The sequence below is a fragment of the Sus scrofa genome, chromosome 1 (genome assembly GCF_000003025.6).
Source record: "Sus scrofa isolate TJ Tabasco breed Duroc chromosome 1, Sscrofa11.1, whole genome shotgun sequence".
Classification (NCBI taxonomy): Eukaryota; Metazoa; Chordata; class Mammalia; order Artiodactyla; family Suidae; genus Sus; species Sus scrofa.
Window position 1 is genome coordinate 266,967,631 of NC_010443.5, and position 16,144 is coordinate 266,983,774.

Here is a 16,144-nt window from a genome sequence, read left to right on the forward strand (position 1 = left end):
ATCAAGGGAAGAAATTGGAAACGTTACTAGAGAGTTATTTCCAACAAAAGCACCCGGCCCAACTCTTTTTAAGGTCGCGTTCTGTAACATTGTCAAGAACAAGTAATTTCCACATTCTGCAAACTGTCTTGAAATTTTGAAGACAGCTTCTCAGTTTGTACAGAGGTAAACTAATCTTTTAAAAATACATTTATCTTTATCTTATGTCCAACAACCTCTTTGGATTCTTTTATCGTTTTGGATTCCCCACCTGTTTCTTGGCTCTTCCAGGACTCTCTGGGTCATGTTTAGGCTGATGAGTTTATGAGTTTTATGTGATAGGAAATTATGTGATTGCAAATTCCATGATGTTTGTGGACAGGGGCGAGAGAGGAGGGACTGACCTGTTGATTAAGCAAATACCCAAAAGCTCTATTCTCTGTTCTTTTTTTAAGGCCTGTTGAGTGGTCTCCCAGTGCCTCCCCCAGCTCCGTTCTAACCTTATCTTTCCTGCATTCTTACAGTGGAAATTTTCTTAGAGGTCACATTACTCACCTGCCTGAAATTGTCCTCCAGCTCTCTGTTTTTATTTCTTTCATTATTATTATTATTATTTTGGCCCCACCTGAAGCATGTAGGAGTTCCTGGGCCAGGGATCGAACCCTCGCCGCCTCTTTGACCAGCACTACAGCTGCGGTAACACTGGATCCTTAACCCGCTGTACCACACAGGAATTTCCCAGCTCTCTGTTTTTAGATTCAGAGGCAAATTCATTGTTTTACTAACTACTGAACGGTCAGCAGCTAGCGCTCAGAAGGTATCAAATGGATGGTCTTCATTGGGTCTGAGTCTTCTTCTGATTGGCCCCTTCCCTTCCTTTCCAGCCCTCCTCCTGCCCCTGGGGACTCTGCATAGTTCTGCAGACACGCGGTAGCATCCTTGCCTCCATGCCTTTGTGCCCGTGCTCCCTTGCTCTCCCGGGGGGTTGTGTTCCAGCTCTGCGTGTGATCATGCCTTTACTTCCCCTGTTGCAGCTCTTACCATGCTAATCACAGAGCGGGTTAGCGTGTCTCTCTCCCTGCAGCCGAGGCCGCTGGAGGCCGTGCAGCAGTGTCTTTCATAGGCTCTCCCTCCATCCTGGTGCTTGGGTGCATCCATGCTCCAGCAGGCGTGCAACGAGCACTTATTGAGTTGAAGTAGCCTGCTCCTTTCTGTTTTGCCTTTCTGTGTCTGGGATATTGGATGCCAACATCCAGCTAAGTTATGTTTGTGTTAAACATGAATTGAAATGCAATTACAGCTGGCGATGTGGTTTGAGCGCTGAGTAATAGAGTAAGCGCGAAGGGTGACTTAGTCACGAGCGCCAGTTCATCTCCTTTGCTTTCCTTCCTCCTGTCATGGAGCGTGACTCATGAGCAGCACAGTTCAACTTGCCTTCCCTTAAATCCCATCACTTTCACTCTTCCTGTCCTCCTCGCCTTGTTGTCTTTTCCTTTGTTGAAACGAGTCGGAAGCCCAAAGCCAGGCCTTTGCGGTCTGGTTTGCTCTGGCAGCACCCCTGTGCCCACGGTGGTGGTCTCTGCGCAGAGCCTGGGCCAGGGGGAGGAGGCGCCCTTCCTCAAGGCTCCGGAAGCCATCAGGATGGCAGGGGTTTCTGCTGACCCCGGGATAGCTAGTATTCACTGTTTTCTTAGCCTCATCCTGCTAGCGTCCTAGCTAAGGCAGAAACGGTGCGGTTTATCGAAGATGTTGCCTCCTTGTCTTAAGCACATTTTATTTTTCATAGCCTCGTTGCATTGCATTCAGGAATTGTATCTTATAGGTGGACTTACCTTGAAGTCAGTGGATTTGGTTTGACGGAAGAACCTCCTTCTTGTTCCTAAGAAGGCATCAGATGTCTTGGGGTCTCCAGAATCATTCGGCCCTGCGCCCTTGGGTGTTAGTGAGCACTTCTGTAGTCTCCCTGAGTCAGCCGGCATGCTCCTTCATAGAAGCCCCCCCTCCTCGGCCCGGGCCAGAGTTCCTCAGACCTCAGAGGGAGAGCAGAGGGGGGAAGCACTTGTTTATTAGCAGGCGGTTTTCAAGCCCCACCATGTGTAGGTCCTGTGCTGGGCTCTGGGAATTGTCCACAGGCAACTCACAGACCCCAGCGAGAGGGATGAACGGAGCAGAGGTGGAGCGGCTCTTCCTTCCCAAGATCGACCCGCCTGGAGAGGGAATGCTCACTTGCACGTCTTCGTGCCTGGCTGCTTCTAGTAACCCCCTCGGGTGCAAATCTTCTCATTCTCTCCCCATCTCCCCGCCCTTCCCCTCCTCTCAAACATGCTGCTGTCCCCTCTGTTCCTGAAGTCGGATGCAGCCACCTCCATCTCCCTCCTTCGAGCCCCTCCAGCCACCGTCTTCACAAGCCCTTCTGCCCCAGTGAGGTGTCTTCTTGCTGTCTCCTCCTCCTCTTCTTTAATTTTTTTTTTGCTTTTTAGGACCGCACTCGCAGCATATGGAGGTTCCCAGGATATTCCCAGGCTAGGGGTCTAATCAGAGCTGTAGCCTCCAGCCTCTGCCAGAGCCACAGCAATGTGGAATCTGAGCTGCGTCTGCAACCTACACCACAGCTCACGGCATCGCCGGATCCTCAACCCACTGAGCAAGGCCAGGGATCAAACCCGCACCCTCATGGTTCCTAGTCGGATTCATTAACCTCTGCACCACGATGGGAACTCCCTTAATGTTTCATTTTCTGAATGTAGAATGAATGCGCGCTCATTGTAGACCATTTGGAAGATACAGAAAAGTACAAGGAAGAAAAACAAAGTGGCTTATAATCCTACCACTCAGGAAAAATGCTGTGAACATTTTTGACATACAAGCTTTAGTTTTTTTCTCTCCAGCTGTTTTTGCAATAATGGAATTTTATTGTATATGCTATCGAATAACGTGCTTATTATTGAATTGTATGTTATTATATTGTCACAGTGTTTTCTTGGGTCATCAGGTATTCTTTTATACCCTTCTTTCTTGAGGCACTCTTATCCCTAAAATGTGATTTCAGGGTGTTTCCTGATGGTCTCAGCATTTCACCCATGCAGCCCAGGTTTAATCCTGGTCTGGGAACTGTGATCCTACATCAAGCTGCATTCCCCCCCGCCTCCCCCCAAAAAAAGATGAAAGAAAATGTGATTTCACCTTTCTTCTCTCTTGCTCTTCCCTGATTTCCTGTCTGAGGGGTGTCTCTCCCACACGGTGCACATCCCCAGGTTTTGACCTGCCTCCTTCCCTGTGTGCTGTCCTCCAGCCTGGGTCCCAGCCAGCCCCCAGACTCAGCCTCTCTCCTCCGCCTGCCTGGCAGACAAGCCCACACACGTCGTGGCTGTCTGACCCTCAGCCTGAACAGTCCCACGCTGAACTGTCTCTTGTGTCCTCACTAGTTCCCACCCAGCCTGCAGCCAGAGCCGCCCCAGCTCTGAACTTCTTACCCGATGGAGGCCAGACTCCGCCCCCCCCCAGGCAGTGGCTTGGAGCTACTACCCCTGCTTCACCTTCTGCAGCATCCTTCCCTGTCTCTGCCATCCCAAGTCAGGTCCTCCCCAGAGACTCTCCCTCTTCCATGAGGGCGAGTCCTACCTCCTGCACCTGCCCTGCTCCCCCCACCTGCGTCTGTCTGTCTGCTCACGGTCCAGCCACCCCAGCTCAGGTCATTTCTGATCCTATCTTTTCTGGGGCCGTGTGCCCCCCTCTTCCCCTGCTTCCCCCTTGCCTGGTGATGCTTTATGAGGCCCCCACCTAAGGCTCTCACGTACCCTGATGAGCCTTCTTACTCTGTTCTCTCTCAGCGCCTGTGCTCTCTTCAAGGACTCGGGTCACTCTGCCTTGCACTTTCACTGTCACCCAAGAGCCATGCTGTGTCTGTTCCCATGCTGGTTGCTTCCGTAGGTAGTATTTACTTCACAGAATGACCCCATGAAGATACTGGTATAATCTCATTTTACAACCTCAGAGAGCTTGCGGGCTCATCTTTGGTTCACACAACAGGTGTGGATGAGCTGAAATCAACCCGGGGCCTCCTGCCTCCAGGCGTTGTGCCCTCCTGCCGACGGAGCGTCTGGCTGGCTTTCCTCTGAGAAAGGCCGTCGGGCTCACATTTGGATCTGCTGAGGCGCACGGTGCCTGCCTTGCCCATCATAAGCACTTAGTAAATATTTGCTGAAAGAAAAGTAAAGGCTTGTGGCCTGAAGGGATGAATTGCACCCCAGTGATGACTGTACACGCAGGTTTGAAGCCAGGTCAGCCTGCAGGCCCTGCGGCGCGGGAGGGGAGCAGGGCTTCTGATCCATCAGCGTGGGATTTACCACCGGGAAGGGTTTTCTGTGTGGTGGGTGCTGAGCAAAGCACCTTGTTTGCATTGTGTCTCTTAATTATTACCGCAACTGCATGAGATAGACCCTCTTGTCTCCATTTACAGAGGCAGCGGCTGAGGCTCAGAGAAGCTGAGGAACTCAGCCAAGGTCGCGCGCGCAGTGATTAAGTGGCGAGGCCGGGATTTGAATTCACGTCTGGCCTGTGCCAAAAACCCGTGTTTTGAGCTGCTCTGTTCTCCTGCTTCCCTGGCCCAGGAGAGAAGGTTGTTGGCCCAGAGAGGAACTTTGGGACCACTGCCATGGCAGCAGGGCGGGGAGGGTGGTCCTAGGAGCTGAGCTAGCTGCAGCACCAGCTTCCTTTCTCTCTCCCTTCCCTCTCTCCACAATGAGATTTTTATTCTCTGGACCCTGTTATAAAGGATCAGTGAACCCTGCCCTTTCTCTAAAATTAAAAATGTCTTCATGACATTTTAAAAATTATGGAAGCCTATTTCCAAAAATCCCAATCATACAGAGTGATAGAAACTAAAGAGCAAAAATATTACCTTTTCTTTCTTCTAATCCTGTACATGTTATTAACGGTTTGGAAATATCCTGCTAGGCTTAATTTTTTTTTCTTTTTGCAAGAAATTGTATTTATTTTTAATTAAATGAGGAATACAAAAGCTTTTTATTAAAAAAAAAAATCAAACATCACAGCCAGAGCTCCGGCACCTTTTGACCATACCCACCCCCCCACCCCCCGATTTCTGTCATCGGTTTGCCTTTTCTTCCTTTTCCTCTCCATTTGCATATGAGGGCGACTCTGAGGATGCATCCCCGTGACGTGCCTTCTCAGTGTGAGTGGGGTCATGCCGTGAGCTCTCCTCTCCCTTGGCTGAGCCACACGCCCGGCCGTTCAGCTCTTGCCCGTCCCCGTGTGGAAGTAGAGCTGACACCTCCTCGCTCCCTGACGGGTGGTGTCCGTGTGGGCTGAGCGCGCTGCCCACGCATCCTCCCGCTGCCCAGCTTTCCTTTTGTCCCCATGTTTCACTCAGCAAAGCCGTAGCACAGCCTTCCTTGTGTGGGTCGCCAGGTTTAGCAAAGAAAAACACAGGCGACTCTCTTGCATCGGAACTTTTTGAAATTTTTGTCAGTATGAAAAAATGATTCATTGTTTACCTGACGTGCAGATTTAATCGGGTGCCCTTGTTTCCTCTGACGGCCCTCCTCCGTGGGCACGTGGGCAAGTATTTCAAAGCCCACGCCTTTATTGTTAAGGTCTCTATTATCTGATTTTTTTTTTTTTTTTTTTTTTTTTTTTTTTTTTTTTGCTATTTCTTGGCGCTCCACGGCATATGGAGGTTCCAGCTAGGGTCTAATCAGAGCTGTAGCCACCGCCTACCCACAGCCACAGCAACGTGGATCCGAGCCGCGTCTGCAACCTACACCACAGCTCACGCAACGCCGGATCGTTAACCACTGAGCAAGGCAGGACCGAACCCGCAACCTCATGGTTCCTAGTTGGATTCGTTAACCACTGCGCCACGACGGGAACTCCTATCTGATTTTTTTAAATTAAAAAATGGCGTTCCAGAACATTTCACATATATACAGAGAACAAGGTAGCACATATCTGAGTAACTACCAGCTTTCTCAGGTCTTAATGTTTCACCAAGTCGATGTGCGTTTTTCGATAAAAAACGAAAACATGATTGGTGCCTGTGCACCCTCCAGGCCCTCCTGTCCTTCCTCACCCAGAGTCGCCCCTGAGTTCCATTTTTATCATTCCTATATGCTCCTTTTTGCTTTTCAAATGGGATGTAGATGTTTGTATTAGATGGAATGCTCATAACACTGTACCTAGGTTTTTAGCTTGCTTGTTGCTTAGCATTGTTTTTGAGGTTTATCCTTGCTGATATGTATAGCTCCAGGTCCTCTGTTTTCAAGGCTGTATAGAATTCTATTGCACGAGTATACTGTGGTGTATTCATTCATCCTTCTGTTGGGAGTTCCCTGGTGCCTCAGCCGATTAAGGACTCAGCGTTGTCACTCCTGTGGCTTGGGTTACTGCTGTGGCGTGGGTTCAGTCCCTGGCCCAGGAACTTCTACACGTTGCAGGCGTGGCCAAAAAAAAATTAAAAATAAAATATTCATCCCTCTGTTGATGAGGATTTGAGCTGTTGCCAGTGATTTACTACTATAAACAATATTGCAAATAATATCCTCCTATCCTTATGCTGAGAATCTCTTCTCTGGAGAACCGTTTAAGAATGGCATTGCTGGGTCGTTTTCCCATTACTGAATATAGTCAGTGTGTTCTCTGAAATGGTCGTGCCAGCTTGTGCCCCCCCCCTTTGGTCTGCTCGTTATGGTTTCATGAATGATGTACCATGAATGGCATAAAATCATCAGTTTTCATTTGCATTTTCCTAGAGCGGTTGAACATTTTCTCATAATGTTAATAATGTCTCATTATTCTACATAAGGTATACGATTTTTCTTTTCTATTATTTCTTTTACTCATTGATTTGTAGGAGTTCTCTGTTTATGTAGGAGATTAGTCCATTGTCAGTGCTGCAGTGCTCACAGTGTGAGGCTTATCTTTTCGCTCTTTTGAGTGACCTCTGTAGTGTCAAAGTGTGTTTCATTTTAGGAGAGTAAGTTTCACCAGTCTTCTCTTTTATGGGTCTTCTTAAACCCATGTGTCTATTTCTTTAGTAACTCCCGCTATTAAAGTCATTGAGGTAGTGTACGTTTTCTCTGACAAGTTTTTAAGTTCTTTTCACATTGAATCTTTAATCCCCCTGGAATTTGGTATTATGTGAGGCGGAGCTCTAACTTTTTGTTCCGCAGTAATTATCAGGTGTCCGAGTGCTAGCCATTGATTCCTTCGTGCCTCGGCCACGGGTCTGTCCCACATCGTGCGTCTCTGGCTAAGAGGAACCCACCCTCCACTCGGGTGCCAACCAGGCACAAGGGAGCCTCTGGGCCCCGGATGCTGCTCTCCATGGGGCCTGTGGAGATCCGGGCGGTGTCCTGGCCTGGCCCTCTGGGTGCGGCCGAGGCAGGAGCATTTGCGGCCCAGGTGCTCTCTCCTGACGACTAGAAATGGGGAGGAAGCTCCCCGGTGGTGCCGCCAAGTTCCCTGCCTGCATTTCCTCCCCATTTCCTGCCTCGCGGGGCAGCCCAGCCCCCAGGAACTGGTTCCCTGTGTGTCTCCCTTTCCCCTTCGGCAGATGCAGCAGCCGGGCTCCTGATTCCCGACGGCCCTTTGCTTTCTGCCACCCTGACCAGCCTCAGCCCCCTGGCCCCGCCTGTGGTGACCACAGCTGCCGCGCGGCACGTAGAAGGAAGAGAGGGCCATTCCACGCAGCCCCCGAAGTGCCCGCCGCTCCTGGTGCACTGTCACACCGTATAGTTCTCTCCTTGTTCATTTGGCATCCGGCCAGCCGTCTGGCAAATATCTGGGTCCTGCCTGCAGGGCCTTGGGCTAGGTACTCGGAAAAACAGAGGGTCCTTGCTTTTAAGCAGCAGCAGTAATAATGAAAAGCTAACATTTTTGGAGTGTCTGCCATGTGCTAGGTCATACGCTCAATTTTTAAAAATATAGGGTTTTTTTTTTTAAATATAATTCAAATACCATAAAATTCACACTTTAAAAGTGGATAATTCCGTGGTTTTTCATATATTCACAGAGTTGCATAATTGTCACCACTTTCTAGTTTCAGAATATTTTATCACCCTGAAAGGAACCTCACGCCCATTAGCAGCCACTCCCCACCTCCCCTGCCTCCAGCCCCTGGGCAGCTACCAATCTACCTTCATGGATTTGCCTTTTCTGGACATTTCTTATAAATGTACAGTATGTCTTATTTCACTTAGCAGAATGTTGTCAGGCTTCCTCCATGCTGTAGCATGTGTCAGGACTGCATCCCTTTTTATGGCTGAATAATACTCCCTGGTATGGATACATCACATTTGGTTTATTCATCAGTTGATGGACTTTGGGTTGTTTCCATCTTTTGACCCCGAAAATCCAAGTCCTTTCCTTGGTCTTATGGTTTCCTCCGTATTAGAGGAGGTTTGATGGAAGAGGCTGTCGGAAGGGAAGATCCTTGGAAGGAGAGAGTATGCTTCTGGCTGGTGCTGGCAAGGAGGCCTTGCAGGGCTGGGGCTCTGTCAGCCAGGCCCTGGGTGACGAGAGGAAGCGACAGGCACACAGCCAGGGAGGCAGGAAGTCGCCAGGCACAGTTAGGGGTTAGGGAAGATGAGCTCGAGGAGGGGGAGCGAGGCCTGCGCTGGGACGGGAGGAGAGAGAGCAGGCCAGAGACTGAGGGCGGGCACCCGGCTCAGGGGCAGAGCTGCACAGTTACTTCTTTTCCTAAGAAAGATCACATTTCAGCCGAAGGTCTGTGGCAGACTCGAGTCTCCATTCAGGCTGCAGATCGATAAAATGGTGCGCAGCTACTCAGGATCAAAACCCAAGAGTTCCTGAGCTCGTCCACAAATGAGTCACAAGGCTCTTGTCACTTCATCATTTTTAGAAAGCATGTTGGGTGCCCCTCCTGTTGGGTTAGGAGGTCCCGAAGGATGGTTGCTTAGGCTCCCTGCTGCTGCCTTGTGCCCACACTGCTCTGATTAAGGGCTTCAGTGGCTCCACGGTGGGCCACTGTCTGACCTGGGCCAAGTGCTTGTGTTTTAAGAGCGGCCGATCTAACACATGGAGAGCCCTTGGAACCTTATTCCCTTTCACAGTGTCTGCCAGGTACTTAGTTGGGAATGTCTGCAGAATTTCCTGGCCCCTTTGATTGCTCTCTGTCTGCCAAATACATCTTTGAGTTGTGGGTGGGCTCTCTTGAAACACCAGGGTGTGAAGGGGTTGATGAAACCAGTGCTTAGCCATCTTTCAAGAGCTTCTCTTTGGGCGTGAGTACTTGATTCTGACAGTGAAGAGCCTCTGACAGTTTTAAGGATTCACGGCACAGCCACTCTGCAGGCGGCTTAGTTCAAGAGCTGGTTTACGGAGTGTTTCTCAGGTTTAAATCCAGCAGATCTATATTTCTCATCCCGTCAAATGAAGTCTTTTAAATTGTTTTTCTTATTGTAAGAGCTGTATAAAGTGAAAAGTCACACACTTCCATTAATAAAATAAATGAGTCATGGGCTGTAATGAGCAGCCTCCTCGCGTTAGCTCTTGGTGGGCTCTAGCAGTGGAGGAGGCCCCTGCAGCTTCGGACGTTGTCACACACTTGGGCCACACTACGGAGAGGACTAGAGCCAAGGTCACGTTGCACCTGTAGGAACAACCCTGATGGTCCTGATAGGAATGGTTCTTCTAAAAGCGCTGTTGCTCCCGTACTCTCTTCCTTGAGACCTTTTCCCAGCTCTGATGCTTTAATATTAAAATCTGCTTTTTTTTTTTTCTGCTTTTTAGGGGCGTCGTACCCGAGGCATATGGAGGTTCCAAGGCTAGGGGCTGAATCAGAGCTACAGCTCCCAGCCTTCACCACAGCCACAGCAACATCAGATCTGAGCCGTCTGTGACCTACACCACAGTTCACAGCAATGACAGATCCTTAAACCACTGAGCAAGGCCAGGGATCAAACCCCCAACCTCATGGTTCCTAGTCGATTCTTTTCCACTGTGCCATGGCGGGAACTCCTGCTTTTCTTTTTAAAAAACAAAGTGGTACATATACAGTTAATAAATCAAAGAGTTCTAAAAGGCTTGTAAGAAAATATAGCACCTCTGGCCCTGTCTCTGCCTGATCTCCCTTTTCACTCCCCAGAGGCAGTTACTTTCAACTCTTTCAGACTTTTTTCACTTCTAGTACTTTGTCTCCATGTTTTTTTTTTTAATTTTTAATTGTAATTGATTTACAATGTGTCATCAGTTTCTGCTGTACAGTTATACATATATGTGTACACACATTCTTACATGCATATAAGACCCAGTTACACACACACACACACACACACACACACACTTTTCTCACATTTTCCTCCCTTTGGTTGTCTCCATATTTCTGGATAATCTGACTGTGCCGCTTATTTCTTGGTCAGCCTGTCCTGCACACTGCTTCCTCATATGATCCGTGCTATTTTTCAAGTTCCCCTTTTTCTAATAATTCGGGCCCTCTCTTTCATATTCGAGACTTCCCCCCAGTGCGTGGTGGTCCTTTGTTGTCAGTGTGTCATATTTAAGACTGAGGGGCTGGCTCTGGGGGTTGGTGCTCTGAGGCGGTGGTGGGGCCCGATGCCCGATGGGCTGCACTGCAGGTGATGCAGCAGGGAGCTAGCTTTGGCATCAGGGGACCCCTGCGTCCACGTGTGCTGGTCTTCTCCGTGACACTCGTAGTTTCTCCAGAGACGCATCCTTCAGTTTCCAGCATTTCGGGGGTACTCTTGGCTGCCAAAGCCAGAACCAGGAAGGAGGGTGAGCCTGGAGGGGGCCCAGTGTTCAGTGGCCGTTCAGTGTGCATAGCTAACCCCCACGTTTCATGCTGGAGTCTTACTTCCTCCTTCCCACCAGGCTGGTCAGGACGCCCTGAGCCTTACCGGTTCCCTTTCCTCAGAAAGTATTTCCGAAACAGGGGTGGGGATCTGGGAGTTTAACCGCTTTTATTTACAGGTCTAATCCAGTCTCCCTGTCTCAGCCCTAAACTCGCACGCACCCACGTCCAGGCCCTCCACCCTCGTCCCCAGGGTATCTGGTGGCTTGGAGCCCTGGGGTGTCACCCCCTCCACTCTGCTTAACCCCGGACCTTCCACTTTCCACACATCTCTTGTGTTGTATTCCTTTCTTTATTTTAGTGGCTTCATTCCATTTGATTGTCATTCTGTTTGGTTGTCATTCCGTTTGATTGTCATTTTAGAAGAACATTGGCAGAGAAGAAAGATAAATCCATGTGTCCAATTTATCACTGCCCGCCTTCTCCTCCCATGGCTCCCGTACCCGGGAAGATGCTGGGCAGGGGGAGGGCCTGAGAGTGTGAGTGTGGTGGAGAAGAGCGAGCGTGAGAAGCCCTGTGACAGACACTCGGGGGCTCTAGCCCACGGCAGCATCGGACAGGCTCTGGTCATCTTGGGGACCAAGGCAGGGTACAAGTAAGAAAACCGAAAGAGGAGTTCCCGTCATGGCTCAGTGGAAATGGATCTGACTAGCATCCATGAGGACCAGGTTCCATCCCTGGCCGTGCTCAGTGGGTTAAGGATCTGGCGTTGCCATGAGCTGTGGGGTAGGTCGCAGACGCAGCTTGGATCCCACGTTGCTGTGGCTGTGGTGTAGGCTGGCAGCTACAGCTCTGATTCAACCCCTAGCATGGGAACCTCTATATACCATGGGTGCGGCCCTAATAATAATATTGATAATAAGAATAAAAAAAACCGGAAGGGTAAGGGGCCTCGTTATTGAAATGGGGATGCGGCCTTAGAGTGGTGATTTTGAAGGGGGTACATCAGCTCAAGGGATCAAATCCTAGACGTTTCATTTTTGAACATTTGCATCACCTTACTCTAGGAGCTCGCGGGGTTCCACATTTTTCCCTCTTTGCTCCAGATCGACGGGCTGATTTGTTCATTCATTCCTTCAGCAAGGTTTGGTTGAGCCCAGACGTATCAGGCACTGTGCTTAGTGTGGGGGATAAATGAGGCACTATCCTTGTCCTCGTGAAACTTAGAGTCAGTCTGGGGGTGGGGCTGTCGGAGGCAGGTCTGCATGGATCACACAGGGACGTAATTTGTGTTTGAAGATCAAGTCTGGTCCCAGAGATGGGGAAGGAATCCCAAAGGACCAGAGCATGGAGCTGAGCCCATTCAGGGCTTTCTGAATCCTGATGAACCATACGTGATTGGCTGTCAGACCAGACGTCCTCATGTTGCCTTAGACACGTGGGCCCTGGCTTTGTGGGTGTCCCGGGTGAGCCGTGAGGCAGGATACCTGCACCTTCCCTCTGTCCCCATAGTGCCCTCAGGGGAGGGGCTTGCCGAAGCCTCAGGCTGTCGGGTTCAGGTCTGATGCACCTGGAGCACGGCCTCTGCCCCAGGCGTGCCCCCCATCCTGGGACTCAGGGCTGAGTTCACAAGGTCAGAGTCTAGACATGAACCCCTGCAGGGCACACGTCACTTATCTGTAGCTCGTCTAACTTGGAGTGGGAGGAGTTGTGGTTAGTATGTGCCTGTGTGTGCTTGGGTTGGAAACACACTCTGGGCCCATCTTGTTGCTCCAGGGAGGACAAGCTACAAAGGCCAGCCTGTCACACCAGGGCCACTTCCCTAGTGCCCCCACTGAGCCAGGCCTGGCTTTTTCCATCCCCGTGGGAGAGAACAAAGCACAAGGGATCCCTGGTGGGGGAGAGTTGGGGCCACTGCTTTAAATCTCATGTTTTCCAAAAAAGTTTATTGAGACCAACCATGGTGGGAAAAAGTGCTGATAAGGCCTGACCCTGTTCCATTTGTGTTTCTGTCCATGGGGGTGACACACTTGGACCAAACAGTCCCTGAGACCTCCCCCTACCATTCCTTCCTCCTTCGGATTTCAGGTCAGACATATTTGCATATGTAGCATAAGGACCTTTCTTTTCCCTTTGTTCATTTGCTAGCTTACAATTGTTAGGTCCAAAAAAAAGTGTTTTTCTTCTGACGTTTGGCCTTTGCTTTTCTGAGGCCCCCTTGGAGAATGCAGCCCTGGGAGCTCTGGAACCTTCCCAGTAGAGCTGCCCCCACACCCCTGGCCTATGCACGTGACAGGGCTGAATCAGGGCAGTTGTGTAAAGAACGGAGGTACTTTGAGCAGTTTGTGAGGCCGACGGGGAGCTTGTCAGCTCAAGGACGGCTTCCCAAAGTCTCAGCCTCAAAAGGACAAGCAGGGAGGAGCTCATCCCCAAAGGGGCGCTGCTCCCCAGTCTTCCCCAAGGTCCCCCCGTCGTCGGGGTCCAGCCAGGGTGTGGAAGGTTGATTAACTCTGACACGATGCCGTGAGGCTGTAACGCTGCCCTCTTTGGCGGCTGAGGGAGGAAGCAGACCGGGCCCTGAGCATCTGGAGAGAAAGGCGGGGAGGGCCGTCGCCGGCCAGCCTTCCTCCCTCCGCTCCAGTCTCCTTGTCACCTCTCTCCCCCCCAACAGCCTTGGGCCGTGGGCCAGCACACAGGTCCTGCAAGATGCCGACCAAGGCTGGCTTCGTCCTTGAGCCCTTCTTAGAGGGACATTTCCAAGGCCGCACACGAGAAGGTGGCTTCTTCGTGAGATTCTAAATAGGCGACCAAGGCTTTTTTCATTTTCCTCTCATGAGGCAGTTTCCAACCTCGAATACCACGCGCAGAGCCTGTACCAGGAGGAAACTGGGGAGCCAATTCCCTGACCCCTGCGGCCCAGGGCGCCAGAGAGCCCGCTGACCTCGCGGAGGCAGCCTGGCCGGTCCCAGGCGCCTGGAGCCGGAGGCGCCGCCGCATCCTCGGGCGGGCGGGCCGGTGGGTCCCCTCAGGTGACCTCTCACACGCCATCGGACTTGTTCTGCGCCCCGCGCCGCGTCCCCAAGGAAGTGGGAATGAGCAGCTTAATGTGCTGACTCCTCCCGTCCCTTCTTGGTCCATTACAACAAAGTTGCTCCTTTTCTCATTAGAACCGTTTTTGTCAGGGTGTCTTTAATCAATGGCCTCCCTGGGGACAGTATTTTTAGAAGTTGTATTTTTCACACTCCCCCTTTGCCCCTCTTGGAAAATCTCTTCCCAGGGCGTCGTGAAAGGGACTAATGAGATGCCAGGAGAGTTGGGGCCGGTGTTAATTGGCCCAGGTACGACGAAGCTGCTCGCACAGCCCTCAGCTGCATCTCGCCTTACCTGCCGTCCTCTTCTCCGTCTCTTTGGTGTAGGTTGCGCAGACAGCAGATGGCGTGGATGCTGACCTCTGGAAAGACGGCTTATTTAAATCCAAGGTTACCAGATACCTGTGTTTCACAAGATCATTTTCCAAAGAAAATGTAAGTCTAGGGGTGGCTTTCCGTTTGCTGAGTGAGCACAGCTCACTGACTCTCCTGTTTGAGATTTCCTCGTTTTTTGGTTGTGGTCTGTTTTCATCACCATGTTCATTTATCTGTAGTTTCAGTGACCGGGGTAGAATCAGCGGCTAGTGCTGTGTTTCATTTATTAACAGCCTTATCAACCCCGTACCCAAGTGTGCAGTGAATTCCATTAAAACCGTCTTCTCCAAAGGGAGCCAGGGAGTGGCTCTCGCGGCTCTCCTCTGCCTGCCCTTCCTCCACGTCACAGACCCCGGGCTGGTATGGATGTGAGTGTTTGCCTGTGGAACTGGCCTTAAAGCTGACCCCAGCTGGGAGCGGGCACAGCTAGAAGGATGCCACGTGGTCAGCCCTTTCCCCCAGACGTGGCCTGGTGGGCTTCCTCCCGGCGTCCCTCTGTGACCTCGGACGACGTTTCATTGCTTCTGCAGGCGGGTGCCCACTGCGCATGCAGATTTCCTTTACCGTGTGGCTTTAATACACAAGGCCACACGTTAGGACACTGTAAAGACACTCACTAGCGCCCTTCCCATAAGGCACTCCGGCGGGTGGCTCAGAAGAGAGAGGAGTGGCTTTCGTGCGCATCCGCGCTGTGCGCTGTGCGAGGCCTGCCCTCGGCCCCCTGCAGGCACATCGCCTCCGACCTCACACAGCCTCTTGAAGCACCAGCTCCTCTCCAGACACCAGAGAGTTTCATGCTTGTCCAAGGTTCCCTATCATCCTGAACCCCAAAGAGGAAGCAGAGTCTCATTTTTAGGGGTGACATTTTATTTGGGACGCAAAATCAAAAAAAAAAAAATCAGGTGGGGTGTATTTTTATAAGTTTTGTTCTAGCAGTACTATCTGTTTATGCTTTATAAATAAAAATCAGGTGGATGGAACATCCTTATTCAGAAGCATGGAAGGGGACAGTCTCTCCCTCCGTCACAGACCCCGCAGCCCACGGTCCTGTTGTGGCTCCCCACGCGTCCCTGCGGTGTTTTCTGTGCGTACCGGCGCAGGGCCCCCCTGTCGTCCCTGTTCTTAGTTGGGGGGTGGGGATCCCTAACACACTCAGGAGTGGGGAGAACTCGTTGCTTTAAATTTTTCCCACCAAAATTAAGAGGAATAACCCCTTGCTGTAGAGTTTCTGGTGGAGGAGGGCCCGTCCCAGAGCCGAGCCTGCAATTCGCCAGGGTGCAGCCAAGGAGACCCCAGGAGCAGGTCTGCAGGCTGGCTCCCTCCCGCGTCCTTGTCCCCACACCGCGCACCCTCCTCCCCTTCATCCCTGGGGTTCACCTGGGCCCTTGTGAAACTGTCTGCCTTCCTGGGCTTCTGTCACCTCTGTTCTGCCCATGGGCCCCCCTCTCAGTGCACCACTCCACTCAGGACCGTGAGACGACACCTCCTGTTCACACCCTTGCTCTGCCCCATGGTGTCATGAATTCTCCCCTGACCCCTGCTCAGCCTTGGCCTCTCGTACGGAAGAGGAGACCTTGGCCTCAGAGGACAGCCACCATCCCCTTGGTCCTTTTCGATGTCTTGTTTTTGGGGCATTTCCTTAAAGGCTGTGAGGTGTTGGTACCCTGGGTCAGAAGAGCCCCTGATCCTGCGGAGTGGGGACAGTGACAAGCCTGAAAGTGATAGCAATCACCAGGCTTATTCATTCATTTTAGGAGTCACGGGTAAGTGGATGATAGAAAATACCTTGATTTAGTCGACATTTGTCGAACATTCGGGAACTGTTCACTGAGTGCCTGCTCTGTGCGTCTCACTCTGTGAGGGCCGGGCGTGGTGGGGGGGGTGTGGCGAGGGGGTGCGAGAGGAGGACAAG

General features: G+C 51.2%; 1 protein-coding gene across 2 annotated transcripts in view; it reads left to right on the top strand.

The window, feature by feature from the left end:
• Positions 1-16,144, top strand: part of MVB12B (multivesicular body subunit 12B) — a 172,332-nt gene that overhangs the window by 34,172 nt on the left and 122,016 nt on the right. For both annotated transcript variants that reach the window (XM_021068965.1, XM_021068968.1), the window contains exon 3: positions 14,185-14,292. In XM_021068965.1, the coding sequence (XP_020924624.1) occupies positions 14,185-14,292 (108 nt within the window). The remainder of the gene's footprint in view (positions 1-14,184; positions 14,293-16,144) is intronic.